The sequence below is a fragment of the Panthera onca genome, chromosome D1 (genome assembly GCF_046562875.1).
Source record: "Panthera onca isolate mPanOnc1 chromosome D1, mPanOnc1 haplotype 2, whole genome shotgun sequence".
NCBI lineage: Eukaryota > Metazoa > Chordata > Mammalia > Carnivora > Felidae > Panthera > Panthera onca.
Genome location: NC_138348.1, coordinates 28,619,958 through 28,645,341, shown reverse-complemented (window position 1 = coordinate 28,645,341; position 25,384 = coordinate 28,619,958). Strand labels below are relative to the sequence as shown.

The window sequence follows — 25,384 nt, the reverse complement described above, 5'->3', positions numbered from 1 at the left end:
AGTTAGGAACCGCCTGAAGATACTCCTTTAGAAGTTGCAGGAATCTTCGGGAAGCATAGAGCCCTTCAGTGCCTTGGAAGCCCTGGCACCTCTTGCAAACGGTCCACACTCTACTTCTCCCATCCCACGCATTCCAGAAGCATCCCAGTCCTTAAGCTAGCGCGAAATTTTGTTCCAGCAAAACCCTCCGCCATTGAGTTCGCAAGGCGTTTCCTAAAATAGTGAATCAACTCAAACTGATATAGTTTCTCACACAGCACAGAAGTCCAATTAGGATAAATTTGTAAAACAAACTACAGGGGCTCGGCACGATTTGTTCCACGCTAGTTCCTGAGGGGAATAGGTGTGCGGGCGCCAGAGAGGATGAGAAAACTATTGGCTGTGTCCCTGTGTGTACACCGACTGAAGTGGGCAAGTAAATTGTTCTTGTTCTAACTCCCATGCTTTGCAAAAATCTTTTCTCATCTGAGCCCCGAGTTTAACGACAAGAAGGAGGCAAGGCGCGCTGAAAGGAGGGCCTGTGCTTGGGCCCTACGGTAGGGAGGACCCGGTCCCACACAGCTTGGAAGAGGATAAACAGAGTTCTCTTCCAGCCCTGGAGCCCTCATGGACGCCGCCTGAGCTGGACGCCAGGAGACATCCGCTTCTTATACTACCATAGGGACACGGTTCCAGGAAAGCCACTGTTTACTTGCTAGCGGGTTCCTTGCCTCGTTCTTTGCTCCGTGATACTTATCACACGTCTAATGTGTGCCATCACCGTATTAGGGGCTGGAGCGGCTCCTGACATTTTGGCTCAGGGTAGGAACACCGGCTGCACACCCGGTGCTGGTCCCTCAATTTAAAAGCTAAAAAGGTCCAGTGCCTCCTAACAGTTTGGTGGTGCCTTGAATCACAAAACACCTTCCTGAGACAGCGCCAGACACCACACCCGTTCCCCCTTCCCACTCCCACAGAGACTCTAAGTCCCGGAATCTCCCGGGGTGCAAGGCGCTCCAGATGACCTCCGGGCTCTCGAGAACCAGTCCGGCTCCTGGTTCAGGAGGATGTCGGGGGCCTATGCCGGCACGTACTCCCTCTCCCTCTCCCGGGCCTCCTCTCCCTTAGCTGCTGCTTCCGCTATCCACACAGTCCTTGGGGAGGCAGCCGGGTAAGCGCTGGGGTCAGGGAAGGGGTAGGACAGGGGAGTGCCAGCGCGGGGCTGTAGCCCCGGCGCCACCACCCCGCGTATAGGGGGCGCTCCCCGGCCTGCTTACCCTGGTTGCGAATAGCCGGCTGGCTCTCGAGGCAGCTGGGCAGGTAGGGCGCATTGGGGAACATCCTGGCCTGGCTGGAGGACGCCTGGCTGGGCGGAGGAGGACCGAAGGGTCCGTAGCGACAGGCTCCAGCTGTGCCGGTGAACTGGCCGGAGAAATGCACGGTGAAGGCGCTCAAGCACTGCTCCTCATGCGGCTCCGCGCCGCCCCAGCTCGGCTCTTGTTTGATGAAGGAGTGAGGCGGCGGCGGCGGCGGGGGTGGCGGCGGCGCCGGCGGCGGCGCGGGTCCGCCCAAGGAACCGTAAGCCGAGGCGCCCGGGGGTGCAAAATCCAGCACTGGCGCCCACTGCGCGGCGCCGCTCACGGGCAGGGCGCAGCCACCCCCGCCACCCAGCGAGGGTACCGCTGGCAGCAGTGCATTCAGGTCCCGCACGTCAGAGCCCATTTGCTGCGGCTCAGCCCCGGACGCCCCGCCGCTCCTTCGGCCTTGCAGATGCTGGGCACTGGACTCGGCCGCTCCTAACTTGCCCCAGATGCCACCCGGGCCCCGGAGCCCCGGCTGTTCGGGCTGCGGAAAGCACCCTGGCCCGGAGCGGAGCGAGTGAGAAGACGCCGGCTCCGGGGCACACGTGGAAGCCGGTTCCTGCGGCAGAAGGAAGTCCAGGATCGCGGCAAGGAGGCAGCGGGGCCCCGGCTCCTGGGCTGCCGTCCCGGCTCTGGGTGGGTGGGTGACTGAATGAGTGGGAGGGAGGGCGGGAAAGGGGGAGCGGACTGGCGGTCGGGTTGCGGAGAGCCCCCGGGTGTGGGCGCTGCCTTGAACTCCTTACCCCAGCTGCCTGGCTGCCCCCAGCTTCCCAAAGCTCAAATAAGAGGGGCCGGCGGCGGGGGAGGAGGAGGAGCCAGGAGCCTCGGCAGTTCCATTCACACCGCAGCCCAAGCCTGGCCGGGCGGCGCGCGCGGCTCGGCGGGGGCGCCCTCGCGGCGGGGGCGGGGGCGGGCCTGAGGGAGCCTACCTCTAGGAAACACCCTCCTCTCCTACCCGCCACGCGCTCCCAGCTGGCCTGTGGGACACAGCCCTCCCCCCACCTCCCCTTCTCGGCCTTCTCAAGTGTGGGCGCCTCTGGGAGAGCCTCTCCAGGTGAGCAGTGAATGTCCCCACTACATCCATTTGTGATGGGGGGGGGGGGCGGGATGGGGGTTGTTAATGTGAGAGGGCGGGCTCAAGGGAGGGGCAGGTGAGCTCCCAGACGGCGGGAACTTCAGGAAAGCACGGAATACTTTCCCGGGCTTCAGAGAGACGAATTCCTTCATTCTGCGCCCGCAAGCCCGGCTCTTGCTTCGTTTCTAGAGCCTCCGGGCAGGAGTGGTGGCCGTAATCTCAGGTTCACTGGGGTGGGGGTGACACCTTGTGGGTTCCAGAGGCCAGACTCAAGGTGAACGTGGGTGACTTGGGGGGCGGGGTGCATCAGCTGTGATAAACGGCATGTTTCGATCGTTTGGTAGTTGGTTAACTTGGTGACATTTGCGCCCAGAGGAGGGCAGTTGCTGCCTGCCTAAAAATCGGGGCCAGCGGCACTTAATCTTCCTTTCCAGTGAACAGCGACTAGTCTGGGAAGGAAGAATACCCTTAGGGAAACACCCAGAGCCTGCACATATTCTGACTGGATAATCTCAGAGCCCGTTTTGGAGGGTGAGGGGTGGGAAGGATTCGAAGACAAGCACGCGGGGAGAGGTTGGAGCCTAGAGTTAATCCCACCTAGCTCGGCCTCTGCTCACGGTCATGAGTACCATTCTGGATAAGCAGTAACTGATAAGAAGGCGCAAACCGGCTAGGAGGACCACGAAGGAAAGCACACAGTGGCCCACAGTCGGTGGCAGCGTTCGCGTAGTTTGGAGCTCTGAGATCCCGGCATCGCCGCAACAGACTCCTCCCTCCAACTAGTCACTCTTTGGGAGCCCCGCGCCTCAGGGCAGGTGTTTGGGGTTTGGTTTTGTTTTTTGTTTTTTGTTTTGTTTTGTTTTGTTTTTGTTTTTTTTTTTTTTGGTTCTTCCAGAACAGTCAGGATTTTAGGGGATGCAGACCCTACTCAAGGAGAAGCGCTGGGAACCCGGGTTGGAGTGCGTTTCGGGGCACGTGGAAAAGCCCGGGAGAGGCAGGGGGTAGCGGCGACGGCGCAACCTGGAACCGCCTGGAGCGCGGGCGGGCAGCGGCCGGTTGCCGCCAGGCCTCTTATTCCAGGCTGGCCGCGGATGGGGCCCGCAGCTCTAGCGAAGCGACAACCAAGGTAGCCGCAGTTTTACAAAGAAACAGAACGTTTTAAAAAGCTTTGACTTACTCTCCATTTCTTGCTCTTTGCTTTTAATCTGCACTGAGTCAAACGAAGGAAGTGGGAGTTCCGTTAGCACGCTCAGGGCCCACACGCCAAACAAAATTCCCTCCTCTTGGGGTCGCTAGTCCTAGAGGCACAGGAGACGGTGAGGGCAAAGGTCGGGCACAGGCGCTACCGGGTTGTTCCCCAGGCCACCTACGAGGTCCTGCACCCCTCTCTGCGGCTACTTTGGTGCTTGACTGTGCTTGTTTCCACTCAGAAGCTTTATATATTTTTAAAGAAATGAAAAGGCTCTGGAGACCATCTCTTCCTCCCCCTACACTCTGTGGATTGTCCACCAGGCTCCCACAAGTGCCATGTCTAAACCTGCAGCCGGGCTGAGGGCTAGGCAGAGGGCAAGGACGTTTGGTCCTTTTGGTGCAGAAAGGCCACGCGAGACGAAACTTCTCAGGCCATTTTGCCCTTAGAATGCCCCAGACCCCTGTCTCACACTTCCCACTTTTATTTCTACTTCGAAGGAATTTTTCTCAATTAAAACTCACTCAGGCGCCACGAGGGAAGGAAAGCCCTTTATGAAAAGTCAGGGATTTTCATTTGCAAACGAAAAGATCCAGGTTGTTTCTCTTTCACCCAACATTGCAAAGTTTTTTGGTGGGTATTTGGGGGGAGGTGGTTTGAACGGGAGATTTTGTGGTTTTGAATGCCAGATAGGGCAGAAGTGCTTAATTCCCTGCCTTTATGTTTTACAGAAGAAGTTCACCGGTGGGGTGGGGTGGAGGGGAAAGGGGGGGGCCGAGAAAATTTAGGACTCCTCACTCCACCGCCATTTGTTGTCTGAGAATCCTAGAGGGAGAGAGGAACAGTAGTGCGATCCCCGCTTCAATCCTGGGGTGCCTCCTCACCCCGATTCAGTAGTCCGAAGGAGTGGGAGGAGTTCCCTGCAATCCGCGGGGTCAAGAAGTAAGTGCTGTGCGTCCGGAGCTGCTCGAAGTCGGAGGGCCTCACCCCAGAGGGCCTCACTCGAATGCCCCCTGCCCATCCCCACGCCCGGAAGCCCTGGAGCGCCTGAGCCACCTCGGGGGAACCAGCCAACTGAGGTCCCACTTCCTCCGTTGGGTAACGTTCTCTGCGGGAGCTCGGCGGTTAACCGGGCAGCCGCGCCCGCTACGCTGGCCTCGGCACCCTGAGCCTGCCGGAGGGAGAGACAGACAGTCTGGCCGGGAGGAAGGTCCACTCTGTAGCCCGCCCCCGCATGTAGGCGCTGTCCTGCACCTCCGGAGCTCGAGGCCCAAGGAAATGAGGGCTGCGTAGACCTGGCCGCGCACTTCTCTCATCCACGTTCCCACTGAACGTCAGCGCTGAGACCTGTGGCACAGAGGAGCTGGTCTGAATCACCGTTTGGCAGAGATGGAAGTTCAACTCCCCGTCTACAGAGAAGTAAACTGAGGCCCAGGCAGCGGAGGAAAGGCAGCTGTGGAGCTCAGTGGTTAAGAGCAAGGAACTGGTGGTCGGAGAACGGAACCTCAGGTCCACCAGGTAACAGCTGTGTAACCCTGGATGAGTTCCATAGCCTCTCTGAGGCTTAGTTTTCTTATTGATCAAAGGGGATAGTGGAATCCTAGCGTCCACCTCATGGGGTCATAAGGATTAGACAGGAGGATAGTGTTGGTTTATGCGTCCAATAAACGTTACAATTTTGTCACTATTCTTGTTTAAGGATGCGTAGCAAGATAGTGGCAAAGCCGAGCTGAAATCCAGGTCTCTCAACGTCTAGCTCGGGGCTTTACCCCCACGACCCCTCTGCCTCCCTAGAGCAAATGGAATGAGGAGTAAAGAAAGGAGGGGGAGAGAAAAGCTGACAATTCATGTGGCTTTGGTACGTTGGTAAAACGCATCCTGGCCTGGAAAGTGCTTAATTATTGCAAGATCAAAAAAATCGCTGCTGAGTGGGAGGGGGTACAGAGGACCTCTAAACCCCCCACTTTGACCTCGGCTCTGACCAAGAGCCGGGCCCGGCGGAGCAGCCGCGGCCCCAGGGGGCAGCGCATACTCCCAGGCTGCGCTCCGGGCGTCACCCCGCGGCCGCCGACAACTGAATAAACACACCGAAGCACTGCGATCTGTCAAGGGCTGGGGCCGCAGACGCCGAAGAGGAGTGGCTCGACCGCCAGCCGCCCCGAGGAAGTGGCGCTGGGTTAGCACCTCGCGCAGGAGCTAGAGCCGGGAGCTCCGAGCGCAGGACGGGCAGCCTACCGGCTGCTCCTCTCCACCCTGAAGACTCCAACTCTTCGGTATCTGCTTACCCCCGGCCTCCCGTCAGGCGCTTAAGCCCGTTTCCAGTCCGGTGCTGGCGGTAGAAACCCCAGCTTCATTTCTTTAAATTTAAAAAAAAAAAAAAAAAAAAAAAAAAAAAAAAAGTCAAGGAGGGACTTTTGTCGGAGTCCACCTTCCCCTTGCCCTCCACCCTGGTTTCCTCTGCTCCTTTGAAAAAATAACCCGATGTTTTTGAACAACCACTCGTCTACAGTTCAGACTCCGTTCTCTGACCCAGTTTGGCGTTCAGGACCGGCGAGAACCACCACCTGGGCCTTGCAAAAATAACCCCTCTCCCCCAGCGTGCAGTTCTTGGAATCGCCAGAGTTACCCGTCTGTTCTGATGCCACCGCGAGATGATGGTCCCCAAGCTCCCAGAGTCCCCATTGGAAGGATTCCGCAGCGCTGCCTCTATTATTATACCGTAAATCTTTTTAAATTCTGGAACTAATTATATAGAGGATATGTCTCAATTTGTTCTGCATTAATGCCACAGTGGGGATGGAGGCCGAGCCGTGGCCAGAGCAGATACGTAGGCCCATGAAATTGATGAACTGAGAGTTGCTCGCAGTCCTCAGCGCACCATCTGGAATTCTAGTCTGAGGTTACAATTAGAACTCCTGACCCCAGATTCAACTTTGCAAACAACAGGGGAAAAAATGGGGAAAAGAAAAAAAAAAAACCCAACTTATTCTGCACCTGTAAAAAAAAAAAAAAATCTCCACACAATCTTAAAATCTTCCCAGCTTAGAAGATTCTTTCCAAGTATTCTTTTGTGTTTTTTTTAACCTATAAAAGATAATGGAATATATTTTATAGACTGGATTTTATCTTATCCCTTTCCCTCTCCCGGCTGCACTCAGTTTAATAGTTGTCAGGGCTTTTCTTCCCCCCGTGTTTTTCCTAAGTGTTGGATTTAATTATATGGGACCGAAATATATACCTCAGTAAATTAGCTTGCTAAATATTCTGTCATTTTGTGATTCTGCCTTTGAGAAGCAGCTTAATTACAGAAATCTATCTGGATCTAGGAACTTGACTTGCTCCAGCTAAACTGTAATCAGAGATTTTATTTGTGTTTAATTTTATTTGTGTTCTAAATCGGTTAGGCCAATTTCTTCCTTCTTTCTTTAGTAACATGCTGCTTTATTTTCCTCTCGCTTTGACCCTCTGAAGAAAATGAAGGACCAGGCAGTACTGGGGAATCTGTTAAATTTATTAGCATAAATGCTTAGACAAAATGAGATATAAATCATTCAGATGTATTAAGCCATAAAGTATCCCAATGAAGTCAGTGCCTCACAAGGGTCCTGGTGTATAAATGTTCATATAAAACAAAGTATCAGTATTATCTTTCAAACTGAATATATGCCGTAAAAATATCCAAATGTTGAGTAAGGAATATGGGGGCAATGGCAGGGCAGGAAGGGTATGTTCTTCAGAGCAGCCTGTTAGCACTGTGGTGGCTCGAAAAGTGAGACAGAAAGGAAAAAATCTCCACAGTCTGCATTAGGAATACTCAGTAGACAATTTTTGAAGAAAGGTATGCAGGATAGATTCGAAGAGAAGACAAGAAATAAGGAAAGAAGAGATGAATAGAGAGCAAAACATTGCTATCTGTAGAATGCTCCCCCCCCCAAAGGTCAATTTAGCTTTAAAAAAAAATCTACTCAGAAAAGGCACTGACTCTTCATACAGATAACGGATGAGCCATTAGTGAAGAGCCACCTGGGCCTTCGTCTGTGAACCCGGATATGTAGCTGGTCGGCAGGAGAAGGATGTGTATTCACTAGAGATGGACTGGGAGAAGAGGGGTGGAGGGGTGAGGAAGGGGAGTTGTCAGAATTCCTAGCAGAGGTTTACCAAGACAAAAAAATCTGACAATGTTTAAGGAGCAATGGCTTGCAAAGCTCGTAATCACAGCTCTCTGTAAATCTTGGCAAACCAAGGGTTTCTTTGCCTTTTAGAAATGATTGTTCCAAAGCTTTCTCCCTCTCTCTCTCTCTCTCTCTCTCTCTTTAATCAAGGAGTTTACCAGAGAAAGGGAATAGTCCCCCTTTTTTCAGCAGGGACATCTCAGCTTTTGCGTGCTATCAGTTCATTCACTATGGGGTAAACTATTTACTGACACTTCCGTTGTGCCAAGCATTGTGGCAAGGACCGGAAAGACAGGAGTAAGAGGACAGGCTCTACTCTGCTCACACAGAGGTTACATTCCAGTAGGGATGACAGAAAAATTACACGCAAACAAGGCAGATACTTTCAGATAGGGATAACTGCTACGAAGGAACGAGGAGATTTTCTAGACTAGAGGACTAAAAGTAAGACGGGGACGGGAACAAATATACTCCCGCTTCTTCCCATCTTTTACCTGCACTGCCCTATCTTAATGTGTTTGTTAGCATCCTACCTTACTGTCGAGGGGCAAGAAGGGCTTGAAGGATTTGGAATGTTTGCTCTGGACAGATCTCTGCCTATCAGGGGGCTGAATTTACGGAATCAGGAGGGTGGCAGTTTCTATAGGGCTGGATTAAAATCACCACCACCAGCTGAGTGTGAAAGTTACCTGTGCAACACTCCATTTTCTCCTCTTCAAGATAAAAACAACAGCACCTATTCAAGTTGAGAGAACTGGATGAGGAAAGTCATGTAAATTTCCTAGTTCATGGAGAGCACTCTATAAATGGTGACTGTTACCTGTATTCATATAGCCTCTGTTTTCCTTTGCTTCTAATTAGTTGATAAGTTCTACACTTAGTATCAATATTGGTGTGAGTTAAGAAAATCTGCACTGTTGTTGGATCAGGGAGAAGGGCAGAAGAGAAGCCCTTTGCCAACAAGTCTGACCTTAAGCAAAGTGGTTGCCACCTTAAAGTGAACCGAAATCATTCTGTCCTACAGCCAGGCCTGAAACAGGAAATATATGGCTTCTGCTTCAAAATCAAGCTTAGATTCTTTCCTTTCAGTACATAAGGCTATATAGGTCAGCATCAGCTTGAAAAGTTTAGGATTGTACTGTTCCTTACAGCCACATTTCAGATATGCAGTGTGGTCCAGAATAAAGAATCCTGGGCTAGGTATAAAATTACCTTGGCTTGGGGTGCCTGGGTGGCTCCATTGGTTGAACATCTGACTCTTGATTTCCTCTCAGGTCATGATCCCAGGGTCGTGGGATTGAGCCCTATGTAGGGCTCCATGCTGAGTGTGGAACCTGCTTAGGATTCTCTCTTTCTTTCCTTCTGCCTCTCTCTCTCAAATTAAAAACAAACAAACAAACAAACACCTGGGCTCAAATCCTGTTTCTGCCAATAACCCAATGGCCATGGCCTTGGGGAAATAGCTTAAGCTCTTGATTTTTTCAATATCCTTATCTGTAAAATGAGGATGATCGTAAGAATGAAATAAAGCAAACAGTGATTTAAAAACTGCAAAATGCTAAGCAACACACACACAGAAACATCGAGACCACTTGTAACATGGGAACTAACCAGGGCAAGAAATGCTACAGGGTGCTGGAGAGTATATCACTTTCTCTCCTGTTTCTCTGTTTGTAAAGTGGGCATAGTACCTTTCTCACAGGACTGTTGCAAGAATTAAATGAGACATATGTAACTACCTGGCATAGAGTGCTTGCTACCTAAATGCTGCTGTTACTATTATTGTTATCTTTCTCTGGCCATTCTCCTTGCTCCCAGAGCTGAGCTTTACATTTTCACACTGATAGTTTTTTTACTGTGGCAGTATGAAACAGTATAAAGAGCAGGGCTTAGAGATCAGATGGCTCTGATCGTCTCTTTATTCTTTGTTGTCCCTGAGGCTTAAGGTTCATAACTGTAAAAATGGAGCTAATGATACATTCATTTCACAGAGCTGTTTTGAGAACAGATTAACACAACGCTTGTCAAGTGCCTGCATGGTGCTTGGCATGTAGTCAGAAATCAATAAATGGTAGTTCTTAAATTTTCAGTTTGTTTAATCAGAGAATATTAATTTACTTCAAAAAACAGATCAGCCACCAAGAACTTGAATTACAGCATGATTCTGAGCACACACAGAAAAAAAGTCCCATCTTCTTTTAAATTCACCTGTACCACATTGAAATCTCACTCCACATAGGAAAGACTTTGCAGTCAAGGCATTGGCAATGACTTTCCTTTTTGACTATGAGTCCTTTAGGTAATAAGTTAGAATCCCATTTATTTTCTCTGAGTTTCTTTGCAGAATATCCAGCATATATCAAGAACTTTAGTGATCTCATGTTTTTCAAAATAAGCAGAAAACTGTTTTCAGCCAATGAAGAGAAAAAAAATGGTTTGACTCTCTTCCTGGAGTTGCCACATAGCTTTTATTAATAGCTCTGTAAACAGGCTTGAACATAGTATCAGCTGGCTGCTTAAGATATTACAAAAGTTTATGAGAAGTTGCTTAGGAAAAACAAGATAGAGTCATTAGAAATCTGATACTGGTCAATAGTGCCTTTATTCCAAGTCTCCATAAATCACACACAAATGAAACTTCTATTGTGATCACTGTTCCAGATCTAAAGGATCTCCCTCTCCCTTTTAGTAGAAATTAAATACATTTAAGAAAGCCCAAGATTTTTTTCTCTCCCGATACAGTGGCTAATTACAAAATTTCCTAAGAGGTAATAAATATTAAACTCTAATCAACAGTTGTGACACACAATGAATGATAAACACATAACTTTGATTCTCTATTTAGGGCATATGTTTATCTTTAATTATCCCCAACCTGAGAATGGAATAACTGTTGTTCTCTGTTATGTTTATTATTTATTTCTAGAGTGACACCACATTTTTATCTTACCCCAAACAGTCTCAGGTTAAGCTGTTGTCCAGCTTAATCATTAATTGCTCTCTTTTTACTTCCCAAAGTGTCCTGGTTGGTAAGGACTCCACTTGCTTAAAATTTTATTTTATAAAAAAGATTCAAGAAAGCAATCAGAACAAAAGTGAAAGACAAGAGTTAATTGTGGCTAGTGAGGAGAACAAAAAGTTGGATTAATATTAGAAATCAAAGGATGAAGATAATTACTGTAATTGAGCATAAAACTTAGTTCTGAGCTTCCCAACAGCCAAGTCAAAAAAGGAAAATAAAACTAGTTACACATCTCCCATTATGAAATAGTAAGAAGAAACCCAGTTTTTTCAGAAAAGATAAAATTTTCTAGTACTAAACTCTGACAGAAACTTAGCTTACTGGCCTTTCTCTAAGGGTCATCAGATAATGGTTAGTGACTTCAACAATAACGTTTCAAAAGATGCAGAGACGTTCTCTGGTGGCTTCTCATTTCAATCCAATGGTGCAGTAACAAAATTATAGTTCTTTAAAAAATCAAACAAACAAAAAAACCCAAGCTTTTTCTAAAAAGAAAGAGGCAGTAATGTAATTCCTTTTTATAGTTTTCTGAGTCTGACCTGATTCAAACTAACCTAATGCATTAATTTTCAGAAACTGCCAACTGATAATTAAAGAAAAAAAAACACCTTTTGTTCATTAATCATCAAATAAATTTCAATGTGAACCAAAACACTGCTAGGAACCTGACCCTTGTTCTCTTTGTGATCTGATTTGGGGAGAGCCCTAGGGCAGTAGTAGCTCTTAACTGGGGTGATTTCCTACCTCCCCCTGGGCGGGGCATCTGGCAAAGTCTGGAGACACTGTGATTGTCTCAACTTGGTGGAGGTAGGAAGGCGGGTGCTACTGGCATCTAGAGGCCAGGGGTGCTGCTAAACACTCTAAACAGTCCGTCCGTCCCCCCCCCCCCCCCCCCCCCCCGCCACAAAGAATTATCGTGCCCAAAATGTCAGCAGTGCTGAGGTTGAGGAAGCCTGCTTGAGAAGAGACCATCATTTGTAGCTGGGGTAAAAAGAAGCTTCATGGAGGAGGGGCCCTTGAGCTAGGTTCTCCCACCCCGCTCCAGTGGAGCTGGAGGGTGCCTCTCCCCAGCCTCAATAAATGGTGGGAACTGGGGCGCCTGGGTGGCTCAGTCGGTTGAGCGTCCGACCTCCGCTCAGGTCACGATCTCGCAGTCCGTGAGTTCGAGCACCGCGTCAGGCTCTGGGCTGATGGCTCAGAGCCTGGAGCCTGTTTCCGATTCTGTGTCTCCCTCTCTCTCTGCCCCTCCCCCGTTCGTGCTCTGTCTCTCTCTGTCTCAAAAATAAATAAATGTTAAAAAATAAAAAATAAAAAAAAATAAATGGTGGGAACAAAAACAGGCAGGTGAGAAAAGGCAAGGCATGTTGTAGGGATGCCTTCCACAAAGGCAACTGTGGGTTAACTAATTTAGCCAGAAAAGAGGGAGAATCTATGTGAAGCAATAAGAGAGGAAGCCAGAGAGTACACGTGAATTTAGGGCAAAGAGTTTCTGTTCTGATGTTATGCTCCAAGATCCCTAAACATTGCTAGTGTTATTGTGTTTTTTTTTTAAACCACACAAATCAAAAGCAACATAAACTTTTATGTTCACAAAGATCATCTTTGGAATACCGACTTGTGCTGTGTATATATATGGATAAGTACATGTTTTTTTCTACTCCCCTACATCATTTTTCACCACTTACATAGTAGGGATTCCTTCGAACTCCGTTTTATATCACGTTAAATTAAAAAAAAATTAGTGCCTACTTAAAAATACAACCTACCAAGGCACAGAAAATTCTGAACCACTGCTGTAATTAATAGAACATTGTAGGAATCACCATTAAGAAATATTATTCTGACCTAGTTCTCCATGTCATGCTGCAGACTGCCCTTTTCTTGAATCATGGAATGCTTTGTGAGAAAGGACTGCAAAGCTGGGTCCCTCGGCATTAGCCATCTCACCGCTCAAAGTTCAGCCAGAAGTGGGACAAAACCCTCTTCACCATGTTGACATGTTTACTTCTGGGGGAGGAAAATATTACTGTTGCCCAATTCGGTTTTCCATTCCATTCACTTGCCTGGGAACATATGTTTTATTCTTTCCTTTGATGATTTACAAATAAATTAGCATGATCCACTAAGGTCTGCCGACATATATGTGTTACTAGAGAAATCTGAGATGTTGAAAAATGACTGTAATTTATTGTATCCCAATACTTTCTTCTTACAGACCAAATAAATAGCATCAGTTAGTTTATATACCTGACATATTTATTGCAGTAATCCCGCGAGCACTTCCCATAGTCATGTGTTCTCACACATTGTTTTCACGAATTGTGTTTTGAAAGAAGTCTAGGGAAATTCAGGCCAGAGAAACAAGATGTTATCTTTTGGAAAGGATGAGCCCACTCTTGGAAGAGGATAATCCATTCAGAGCTTTCGAAAGCCGATGTCCTCCAGTGGGTGTGATAAATCCACAGGATCTGAATGCAGGATTTTGCACTAGGACCTTGAAATCAGCAGGAACAATTCAGTTGTGCTCCAGATAAACACAGTGTGTTGTTGTTGTTGTTGTTGTTGTTATTATTATTATTATTATTAGGTAAACACGAACATCTGTTAGGCCAATTTTGCCCTATTTCCTTAAGGCAATTGCATTCACTGAACACAGTTCTAGTTATGTCTATCTTAACTGGATCTGAGATGAGTGCAAAATGCCAAAGCTGCTCCTTGATCATCTATCTCTGTGTTTGAAATACAGATATAAAAAATAGAAAAATTCACCTGTCATCTCAGATGGGTCACGTGCTTGGAGACCCCCATGGAGACTAGAGTTCCCTCCTGAATTCCATCAATAGAACCATTTTCAAAAGACAAGTATATTTGAGATAGCTGGGCTTCTTCACTTTTAAATAAATGTTGGACATACTTTAAGTAATTTGGGGGAGGTGCAGCAGCAAGAGGGTTCTAAATATTTTCTAAGAAATTCTCGATCATCTCCTTTTCCTAATTCAATATGCTACCTTCCCAGGTAACATTCACTTCACACAGGATATGTAAGGTAATTTTTCTCTGGGTTGAAACAGCAGGGGTGCCTGGCTGAGTGTCTGACTTCAGCCTCAGGTCATGATCTCATGGTTTGTGGGTTCGAGCCCCGCGTCAGGCTGTGTGCTGACAGCTTGGAGCCTGGAGCCTGCTTCACATTCTGTGTGTCCCTCTCTCTCTGCCCCTCTCCCACTTGTGCTCTGTCTCTATCTCAAAAATAAATAAAAATTTTTTTGATTAAAAAAAAAAGAAACAGCAGTTTGCAGCAGGTTACAGCTGCAAGGCACTTTAAAGAGCATCTAGCCCTCATTTTTCAGATAAAACATTATATGACTTGCCCCAGATTGCCCTGCTAGTTAGTGGCAGAGCTCTCCCTAAGGTCAGGCCCATGGGAGGCAAGATCCATCCTTCTGTCACAGCATTCATTGTTCACACTTACGGAGTACATATCGCAGTCCCAATAATCAAACAGGAGGCACCCAGTCCTTGCTCTCAACTTGTTCTGTCTGGCTGTGCTGTAGGACTTGGTCACTATTGAAGCAGGGTGTGGAAGCTTCACTGTAAGAAATAACCTTGTTACAACCCTCCCTCGTACCAGGTCCAAGAATTCTCTTCAGTTCTCCCCTGTGGTAATCAGGGAGACTAAAGGCCACTTCATTAAGTTTTAGAGAGAGGGCCTATGGTGGGCCTGTAAATAATTACCTAATCACAATATTGTTAAAATTAAGAAAGCATCATTATAACTTATGGAGGACCTGACATCCAGGGATATCTCACAGACTGACAACCATCTTTTTTGTTTGAATTAGTAAATGATGCCTTGCAGACGTTTAGCAACAAGGATGCCCCAAGGGGGAGCTCTTCTGGTTTGGAACTGAATTGAAGCGAGTGGCTCATCAAACCCAAAGCACCACAAGCCTTTCCAAACTGCATTTAGTAGCATAATCAAAGGAAGATAACCAGAAAGCCACAAAGAAACCGTTAATCCTCTCCACCCTGTATTTTTTGTTGCCTGTTTAAGGCTGATGAAATCCTGACAGCATGGCGGGGGGGGGGGGGGGGGGGGGGGGAAGTGTTACACAACGTGCAAGACATTTATCAAAGATCAAGTTCCAAGATGTAAAACAAAATAAAACAAAGATTTTCTCCTAATTTGACTCCCAAAGGACTCAAAAAGCATTTCAAACGTGTCCAGTAAGGCATTAAAAATAATTATCCCATAGAGTAATTTCTCCCTTGGTTGTTTTAATATATTTTTGTCTACAAACAAGTGAAGTTTTCTAAACTGCTCCCTTGGCTTACTTTGAAAGGTCTCTAGAACAAAAGTACTTTGGGTGACCCCAGGATACCTGGCAACAGTAACCAAGGATGTGGATGAGGCTGAGAAAGATAAAAACAGATGATGCACTTTTCGATGTCAGACCTAAAATATTGTATACTTAAAACAGAATAAAATGTTGGAAGCTTAGAAACAAAGAATAATCCCATCAGGAAAATTAGTGAGCTTATTTAAGAGAAATTTAAGTAAAATTTCTCAAAGTGTGCTATAAAATCACTCTTATGCTACCCAGATGGCCCTGTGGGGTGACTTCTTTATGTAATTAGAATTGGCTTTCCTCCCCTTTTCCTCCTTCTTGCCTCCTCCTTCTCCTTCTCTTCTTTTCGTAATAATAGTTATTATTATTATTGGCCATCATTTACTGAGTGGCTGGTCTCTCTCATACATTCTCTCTACTTCTCATAACAACCATTTTAATTAATGGTTATGATCCCCATTTCTGAGATGAGGAAATAGATGCTGAGAGGTTGGAACTGCCCGCTATTAACCACTGAGGATGTAATGCAGCCAGAACAACAGTCAATGCTCTGTGTGGTGTAGCATCCGAATTCTGGAAGGAAGTGAAGTAGATAAACTTCGGGGATCCACTTCTGCAGAAGCCCTTGGCCTAGCTTATTCTCAGATTCATACTTAGGGTCCAGCCCAATTATGACAAGGTCCACAGACCCAATTAAAATTAAATTGCTTTTGTCACAGAAACTGTTTCCAACCACACGGTGTCCACTAAAGTCTACCCACCCGCTTCCTGTTTGTATCAAATTCTGGCATGCCCTGCTTCATACAATGGCTGTGTCCCTGAAATTAATTTTTTTTTTTTTGTTAAATAGTGAATAACAGTATCACTGCACTGTAGGGGAGTTATAGAAAGAACTTACTATTTCAAGGAATCCCAAAGCAATTTTTTTCCCTTTCTAAATGATTCCCCCCTCTCTTTCTCTGCCTCTCTTCAGACCTGAATTTTCATGTGCAGGATTGAATCGAGAGGAACAATGGCATGTATGAGTACACCAATATTGTGTTTAGATAAAGCAGGAGGAAACTCTATTGAAGGGTCCACTTAGGCTTCCAACAAGGTGGCTCACAAAAGATCTCAGGGCTAGCCCTTTTCTGATGGTCACAGGAAGAGGAAAATGCACCTTTGTAAACCCAGAGCTCACATGTACTATAGATGTTCACCTGTGCATGCACACACACGCACACACAACCGTTCCTGACATTTACTGAGCTGAGCCTTCTCAATTTTTCTTCTTACAAAGGCAGCTTCTGTTTACATGTGTCTCCCCTCCTCACTCCCACTTGCACAAACAATCCTGAAGTTGTGAGCTAAAGGGATATTACTAATTTAAAAAGGAAAATGGCTTCATAGGGGCAAATTGGCACCTTCCGGTTATATGAAAAGACAAGACTCCATTACAGTTGACTTTCTGGAACTTCTCATACAGCTGGTAAGAGAGACGGGTTAAATATCCCAGGGAGGGAGTCCCAGACTCAAAAGTTGAGACAGCTCTGGCTGGCTGAGTGCCTTAGGAAGACAGCTGTGGGTCCTCAGTCAGGTATTTGGGACCACCACTCTTCTCAGAAATGCATCTTGGTTCCAGTTTCCCCTTTATCTCTGGCAGTGAGCACTGTGATAATGAACTGAAGACTGTGGGTAGAACTTGGAGCCAGCTGCTGAAGGATGCCCCACCCTGCTGGGGTCCAACCCAGAAAGCAAGAGCAGCTCTCTTAGCCTAAGCCATGCTTCAAAGGCTGGGCATGAAACTTCTTCATTTGGTTCAGTTTTTCGTTATTATTGTTTTGTTTTGTTTTGTTTGCAGCCTTTCAGGATTCACAAATGAAGCTTTAAAGCTTATGAGGGTGGCATTCCTGCCATTTGGGTCATTTGGCTTCTTTGAAGAGTGGACAGGTCTGGGCAGGCTAGCAGTGGCACAAGGATAGGAATAACAATAAATAATAATGGCTACCTTTTATTGGGTGTTTGTTGAATGACTGGCACTATGCTACATATTTTCTTAGATTATTTCATTTTATCCCTACAGAAACTCTGAGGAAAAGTCATATAAACATCCCCATTGTATATATGAGGCATAGAAAGCTTGTCATTTGTCCAAAGTCCCACAGATAGAAAATGGCAGACTCCTTCCAAATTCTGCCAGTATTTCCCATTAGCCCAATCCTACTGGAAGTGGAAGGCAAGAAAGCCCATCATGGCAATCTATACAGGTCAGCCTCTGGTGGCCCAGAGCAAGGTGAAGAAAGGTGGACATGGACGCAGAGGGGGCTTGTAGGCCTGAGAATGACCTTATCCCAACCTTCACTTGATTCCTATTTGGCCGACTATAAAATGATAGATTAGAAATAATTCTCTCTTCAAATTTTGAAGACATCGCTCTTTGCCTTTCAGCTTCTAGCATTGCTTTTGGGAAATCCAAAGCCATTCTGGTTTCTGAGCTCATATATAAATTAGCTTTTTCTTCCTGAAAGTTTCTAGGATCTTCAGGAGTCCCCTAAAATGCCCAATTCAACTCCCAATCGATCTATTAAATAAATTATCCCAACAGCTATTTTGAAAAACAATTTACAGAGACAGGAAAAGGAATTACTTATCCATTTTTGGAGAAATCACTTTTCCCTTAAGCAACATTTAGAGGCCAGTCTAATAGAGGTATTGAATTTTGAATTTTGTTTAAAATACATCTTCCGGGGAAAATCATGTCAGAGATGGGGAGGAAAAAAATCATGATAGTGGGAGTATCCAAAATTATAGTATTTCTACTCAACATCTAAAAATGTCTGTTATCCTATCCTCACATGAAATCGCTTTTGAGTAAGATCAACCTAGGTTACCACTAAACAGCATGTGTCTTTTCAATAGCCTGGGGCCGCAGACTCTTCAAAAAGCAGATTTAAAAAACATTTCTCTTAGAAAAATGGTAAGATTTGGTGCACGGTGCGCCTGGGTGGCTCAGTCAGTTGAGTGTCCAACTTCAGCTTAGGTCATGATCTCGCAGTTCGTGAATCCGAGCCCTTCATCGGGCTCACTGCTGTCAGCACAGACCCCACTTTGGATCCTTTGTCCCCCTTTCCCTCCACCCCTCGCCCCCCAAAAAATAAATTTGAAAGAAAAAGACAAATGATAAGCTTTATTTTTAATAAGCTTATTATTTTACATGAGATATCATAACTGGGAGATTACCCTGTTGTAGAAACCAGAATCCAATAAGTTACCCCAGCACAGAACAATGTGGGTGACAGAAATTCTTTTGTAGGTTGTCGTCTCCCAATGGAGCCAAAGTTGCTTGGCCCGAGATTATTTCCATGGTCTGTTGGACACCAAAGATGAGGCTGGCTCTTGGCCACGAGCTAGGCTGCCCAGTCAATAAGACCTGCTTTCAACAACCCAAGGCTGCACTGACTTCTGATTTTTTTTTTTTTTAACAATAGAAATGAAACTGCCACAGGGAAGAGAGAGAACAATGGTGTTTTGACAAATGGAACAAAGATCTAGCTTGACTGACAATTCAGGTCAGAAAGAAAAAGAAGGCACAGGAAGACTGGTGTGGGTCCTCCTTCTTGCCAAGAAGCAAGCACTCTGTGGGAGGTTTCCACCGACATGACGAACTGGCTCAGCAGTGGCCATTTGGGTTGAGCAATTGTGTTGGATGTTTTCTGGCAAAAGCGTGCTTTTTCTAGGACTTCAAATATAATTAGAGTAAAAACTGCGCAATCAACACGTACAGCCAGAGTATCTTTGAAACCTAAGGAAGGAAGAACCAGTGAGAACTTGAGAGATTCCCTGAAAAATGTTATTGTCCTGTTTCTTTGGAGATCTGCTGGAATAGGTCAGATGGAGTTCTGGCCTGTGGATGGGGCTTGGCTAAGAAACCTCTAGCTGCCCTTTCGAGACTTGTAATCCTCTAAAAATGGAAATTAGGAAGCATTCATTCATGACCTTGAAAAAAATGTTTATGAAAGTATATTATAATGTATCAGTGAAACGAGCTGGGAAAAGGGTTTATGTGAAAGTTCACGTGAGAAATGCAGCTATTAGCACGCATGCCATTCCCCACCTTGACCCCAGCAGGAATGTGTAAATTGTAACATATGGAATGTAAGCATCTGTTGAGATGTTTCATAAATCTGCCTGGCAATGAGCATCACGAGGCCCTGCGTGAGAACGGGCCCCAGAAAGGGAGAGACGGTGAATGTCACATCTAACTCTAGGCTGCTAATCAGCCCAGAATCTGACAATCAAAAATGTGCAGACAATGTTCTTTAATAATATCGGTTACTTTCTGACAAAGTGAGCTTTTTTTTATGGGACCCGGCCTAGGAATAGGAAATACATTCATCCATTCACTCAAGAAATGTTTATCAAGAGCCTGTAACATGGCAGGCAGTGTGCTGGGCACCACAAGTACAGTAGGAACCAGAGAGAGAGAGACACTGCCTTGCTGCCTTACAACCTGAGGTATGTAGAAAAACAGATGTTAAACAAGTAATAACAAAAGTAATTTTATAATTATAATTTGGATAACTGCTAGAAAGGAAAACAATAGCCTATGCCAATAGTACACCCCCTTGTCCAAACTTTCTATGTGGATTATCCCATTTAATCCTCATATATCCTCCTGTGGTAGATGCTATTATTTGCCCCGTTTTATTTATGTTTGTTTATTTTTGAGAGTGAGAGAGATAGAATGCGAGTAGGGGATGCGCAGAGAGAGAGAGAGAGAGAGAGAGAGAGAGAGAGACAGAATCTGAAGCAGGCTCCAGGCTCTGAGCTGTCAGCACAGAGCCCAATGTGGGGCTCGAACTCACGGACTGTGAGATCATGACCTCAGCTGAAAGTTGGATACCCACCCGACTGAGCCACCCAGGTACCCCTAGCCCTATTTTAAAGATGAAGAAATAGGGGCACCTGGGTGGCTCAATCTGTTGGGCGTCTGACTTTTGGTTTCTGCTCAGGTCATGATCTCACGGTTTGTCAGATGGAGCCCTGCATCAGGCTCCCTTCTGATAGTGCGGAGCCTGCTTGAGATTCTCTCTCTCTCTCTCTCTCTCTCTCTCTCTCTGCTCCTCCACCACTTGTGTGCATGCACACGTGCATGCTTTCTCTCTCAAAATAAATAAACATCAAAAAAATAAAGATAAAGAAATAAAGTCATGAAGGTCTGCACATCTTGCTCAAGGCCACACAGCTAATGAGTGGTGGGCTCAGAATATAGTGTCAGTCAGCGTGAGTCCAGGCCCCCAGTTCCTGACTCTATGCCATTTTTTTTTATGACCTTTTAATGAGGAAAGAGCACTGATTTAGATTTGCAGGTTAAAGAAAATGTCTCTCAGGATATGATTTTAGGCCAAGCCCAAGGTAAGTAGGAATTAATTGGTTAGAAGAAGTATTTCAAAATTGGTGAAATAGCACGTCAAAAGGTCCTGCAGCAGAAGGAGTTGGCTTTGGAGGCTGGCGTAACTGGGGTGTGGGGGGGGTGAAGGCAAGACTGGAAAGTAGGCAAGGGTCAGAGCAGGTGGGACCTTATAAATCCTGCTAAGAGTCTTGAGCTAAATCCTGGTTAGCGTGGAGCTCCTGAAAGACCACACTTTGTCTGGGCCTCAGTGGAGTTACTCCAGGCACAACTGCTACAGCTAGGAGAGGAGACGCGTTCTTCCCATGCAAGATAGAGGCTGCTGCTGAGCTAGGAACTCAACCCTCCTTCCCACTGTCTCCTGCAGAAGAAAGAGGATTCTACATAGTTCTGTTCTTATCAGCTCTCTGTCCTCTGCTGTAGTTAGAAGATGGCGATGTTCAGAAGAGACTGATGCTATGTGCTGAATGTTTATGTCCCCCTCCCCGAATTCATATGTTGAAATCCTGATCTTTAATGTGATGGTATTAGGAGCTGGGGCCTTTGGGAAGTAACCAGGTCATGAGGGCAGAGTTCTCGCAGATGGGATTAGTGCCCTCATAAGAAGAGACAGAGGGGGCACCCGGGTGGCTCAGTCAGTTAAGCATCTGACTTCGGGTCAGGTCATGATCTCACAGCTTGTGAGTTCAGGCTCCATGTTGGGCTCTGTGCTGACAGCTCAGAGCCTGGAGCCTGCTTCAGATTCCGTGTCTCCCTCTTTCTGCCCCTCCCCTGCTCACGCTCTGTCTCTCTCTCTAAAAAATAAAATATTTTTAAAAATTTAAAAAAAGAAAGGGAAGAGACAGAGAACTAGTTCCCTGTGAGAATACAATGAGGCGTTGGCCATTTGCAAGCGGGAAGAGGGCTCTCCCAGAATATGACCATGCTGGCACCCTGATCTTACACTTCCATCCTCCAGAAATGTGAGAAATTTCTGTTGTTTATAAGCCACCCAGTGTATGGTAATCAGTGATAGCAGCCCAAACTGACTAAGACAACTGGAAAATGTGGGCACTTCAGTGGCTCAGTCTATCAAGCTAACCAAGAATCTGACCAAGCTGACCAAGAGTCTGTCAACCTAAACTCTTGGTTTAGGCTCAGGTCACGATCTCACGGTTCCGGAGTTTAAGCCCCGCGTCGGGTTCTGTGCTGGCAGCACAGAGCCTACTTAGGATTCTCTCTCTCTTCCTCTCTCTGTGCCTCTCCCCTGTTTGTACACTCTCCCTCCCTCAAAACAAATAAACATTAATTTTTTTTTTTAAAAAGACAACTGGCAAATCAAGAATTCATTCAGCACTACCTAATATTAACCTCAGGCACCACCATTAATTTTGGCATTGTCCAAACCACAGGAATTAAGATTAAGAAAACTATCCCCCCCGCTCCAAATTTCCAAGTTAAAAATGGCAGCATTTCCTTATACTCCTGAGACAGACACTCTATTATTCTGGGGTGTTTCTTGAAATCAATTCTTTCATTTATTCATTCATCAAAGGTTTGTGTACCTATTGTGTGGCAGACATGAAGGATAGGAAAGCAAGTAAGACTCAAGCCCCCGTGGGAGGCAGAATAATGCATCCTCAAAATGTTCTGGAACCTGTGAACATATTCCCTTATGTGGCTGAAGAGTGTTTTGCAGATGTGTATAAGTTGAGGACCTTGAGTGGGGAGATCATCCTGGATTAGGCAGGTGGCCCCATATAATCAGAGGAGTCCATTTAAGAGTGAAAGAGGGAGACAGGAGGGTCAGAGTCAGAGAAGCAGTTGTAAGGACTGAGGGAGAGTAAGCGATGCATTTCCTGGGTTGGGGCCACAAGCCAAGGAACAAGGGCAGCCTCTGGAAGCTGGAAAAGGCGAGGATTGGATCCTCCACTGGAGCCACCAAAAAGGGATGGAGCCCTCCCAGCCTACCTTGGTTTTTAGCCCAGTAAGACCCCCTTGGGACTTCTCATCTTCATAACCATAAGATAACAAGTTTGTATTGTTTCAGACCACTAGATTTGTGATCATTTTTATACCAGCAGTAGGAAACAAATGCACTCCCCGTTCCAGCCAGAACCTGGCCCAGGACAGACATTTTAATCCCTCAGTTTCCCACTAGTGCCCAGATGCAGCCTCGTAGTCTCCCAACTCAGCAGTCCAGGTGGGGGACTCACTTACATCCTGCGGGGTGGATGCAACTCACTTCCCATCCTGCGGGGTCTGTGCAACCACTTACCCCTGAGTGTGACCCCACCGGCATTGCTGTATACCCAAATATTAATTATGTGCATATTTCTTAATAATTCTTCTAGAGTGGGGTTTCTAAATTGGTTCTGCCCCCTGATTGCTGTGTCTCCTCCGGCAAATTACCTACATTCATTCCCGGGCTTCAATTTCATTACCTTTAAGATAATAATATCTACGTCCAGGATTGTGAAGCCTAGGTGACTTTGGTATTAAAGCATTAAAAATCATAACCTGGCACACAGGATGTGCTCAACAAATTTTAACAGTGGTCATGATGACTGCTATGATTATTCCCTACAGTGCTTAACATGAGGCTTAAAAGTCCTTTGGGGGCATGCTGCCTACAGTGTGGGACACACACCGGACGGGCAAGAGTGGGTGTCAGTGGACAAGGGCTAATCGGGGGGAGATTGAATTAGGGTAAGAGGGTCAAAATGGAATGAAGTGGGTGGGCTTGACAGATACGGCAGAAGTAAAACCACCAGACCGGTTGTTGAGTGGCATTTGGGGGTGGAGATGTGCCACGAACGACAAAGTCAGAAGCCTTATGATGGTGTGCTAATACGGCACGAAATGAATCCTTATTTTGCTTTTGTGCTCTCCTGCTCCCTGGTTTTTTCCTACTGTGGTCCTCTTTCCTGTCTTCCCATAATAAAGAAACATCATACAAATTAAAAAAAAAAAAAAAAGAGCAAAAGGAGGCACCAGGTATAAAAATGTAAACTATTTGGCAACATGTAGCAAAATAAGAGACTTCTTGTTCCTGAATTTGGGCTTTTTCTTGCCACTATGTGGAGGAGACATCATAGTTGGGAGGAAAGAGGGAGTATAAGGCAAAAGAGGAAGAAAAAATAAATAGAATTAAAATGTAGGAATTGATTTTTAGAAAAATAAATTAATGAGTAGCATAAGAAAGTGTTTTTTTATTTTTAATGCCTGTAATGAGTTTGGGCTGGAGGTGTAGGCAGCAGGTAGCAGAGAAACCAAGCCCTCTGTGCCTGTGCAGGGTATGGATGGGGACAGGGACTGACCGATGGGGAAGAGGGAAATGTTTTGGAGACAGAGGAGAGCTCGTTTCCAGGCCCCACTTTGCCACCAATGAGCATTTGAGCACGGAGTTTACCCGCAAGGATTCCACGAGGTAGCTCTTGTGTTCGTGGGATCTATAAAGTTCCAGAGAGCTGAAGGGAGGGGTACAGTCTTCAGATGAGCCCATCTTGCTGGCATGTGAGTTGCCGGTAATATCTCACGGGCCTCACCAGCTGGAGGGTAGCTAAAGGGAACCACCTTCTCCCCAAAGGATGTACATGCCCTTCTGCCTCTGTCCTCCCAAAGTGACTCCTATGAAAGCTGGAATGTGTCTGAGCTGGCCCGCCAGGAATTGCTGAATGGTGGAGTTTATTTCTGCATGAAACAAAACACCTATTTTTCCCCCCTTCTGCCTGGGTCCATGATTTGGCTGTATTTAGCAGAAGAAAGGCAGGGAAAAGGCACACTTTGAAATTGTAGCAAGCATTTGAGCGGATTGAATTTAATTTTGGATACAAATGTCCAGGAAAAGTCTCCCTTGGCGTAAGGTGATGCTCCATTGAAAGGCCTGCCGATCTCAGCCAGTGCCAGCTGATAATGACAAAGTGCAGGAGGAGGGGGAGGTAGGCTGAGCCCAAGGAGGGATGTTCTTCCCCAGGATGCTTCCAAAGACTCTGCCCAGCTCCACCGTGCATGGTGGGACAGAGGGCAAGAACCTGAGAGCTGCTCGAGTCCCAGCTTGGCGATAAACATGCTGCATAGCCTTTTCCCACAGCTTAGGTTTGATTTTCCTGGTCCATGAAATAAAGGGACTGGAATAGATGAGCTATAAGATCTTTTCTTCCTGATGTTTTAGGATTCTGACATTTGGAGCATCTATAGATGCTGGAAAGGAATGCCAGCCAAGTGTGTAGGTTAAAATTTGGCACAACTATTTGGGAGGGCACTAGCTTCCAAATGTTTTAATGTACATGCCCTTGGCCGGGTGTCAATTCTTGGGGTGTATCCTGTGGAAATACTAGCATAAGTATGCAAGCATGGATGTTTATAACTGCAAAACATAAAAAACAACTTTTGTGTCCACTAGTAGGGAAGTGGCTAAATAAATCTACGATACAACCACAATAAAGAATGCACGTCCATATGTACTAAAAAAGAAAAATATCCCAAATATAACTTTAAATGAAAAAAATTAAATTGCTGAGTAAAAATTATATATAGTGTGATTACATTTTTCTGAAATGAAATCCAGGTATGTGTAATGTATATTATATTTAGTTATATATTTATATGCATATGCCTAGAGAAAAAGTTCCACACCAAAAGTAATGTGGCTTCTGTGGGGCTGCACGGTTCAGTATAGTAGCCACGTGTAACTACTAAGTTCAAAATATAGCTGGTGTAACTAGGAACTGGATTTTAATATTTTATTTAATTTTGGGATGCCTGGGTGGCTCAGTCAGTTAAGCTTCCGACTCTTGATTTTGGCTCAGGTCACGATCTCACGGTTCATGAGTTCGAACCCTGCATCGGGCTCTGCGCTGGCAGCATGGA

General features: G+C 46.1%; 1 protein-coding gene and 2 long non-coding RNA genes across 9 annotated transcripts in view; 2 read left to right on the top strand and 1 right to left on the bottom strand.

The window, feature by feature from the left end:
• The window catches only part of WT1 (WT1 transcription factor), a 49,172-nt gene extending 47,095 nt beyond the window's left edge, over positions 1–2,077 (bottom strand). For all 4 annotated transcript variants that reach the window (XM_078433356.2, XM_078433357.2, XM_078433358.2 and 1 more), the window contains exon 1: positions 1,257–2,077. In XM_078433356.2, the coding sequence (XP_078289482.1) occupies positions 1,257–1,701 (445 nt within the window). In that variant the 5' untranslated portion in view covers positions 1,702–2,077. The remainder of the gene's footprint in view (positions 1–1,256) is intronic.
• Positions 2,078–2,265: 188 nt separating this feature from the next.
• LOC132661598 (uncharacterized) overlaps positions 2,266–25,384 on the top strand; it is an 88,653-nt gene continuing 65,534 nt past the window's right edge. For all 4 annotated transcript variants that reach the window (XR_009602306.3, XR_009602304.3, XR_009602307.3 and 1 more), the window contains exon 1: positions 2,266–2,394. This is a non-coding gene — a long non-coding RNA (uncharacterized LOC132661598). The remainder of the gene's footprint in view (positions 2,395–25,384) is intronic.
• On the top strand, positions 2,484–8,601 carry LOC132661599 (uncharacterized). The gene is made up of 2 exons (XR_009602308.3): positions 2,484–5,122; positions 5,304–8,601. It is a non-coding gene; the product is annotated as an uncharacterized LOC132661599 (long non-coding RNA).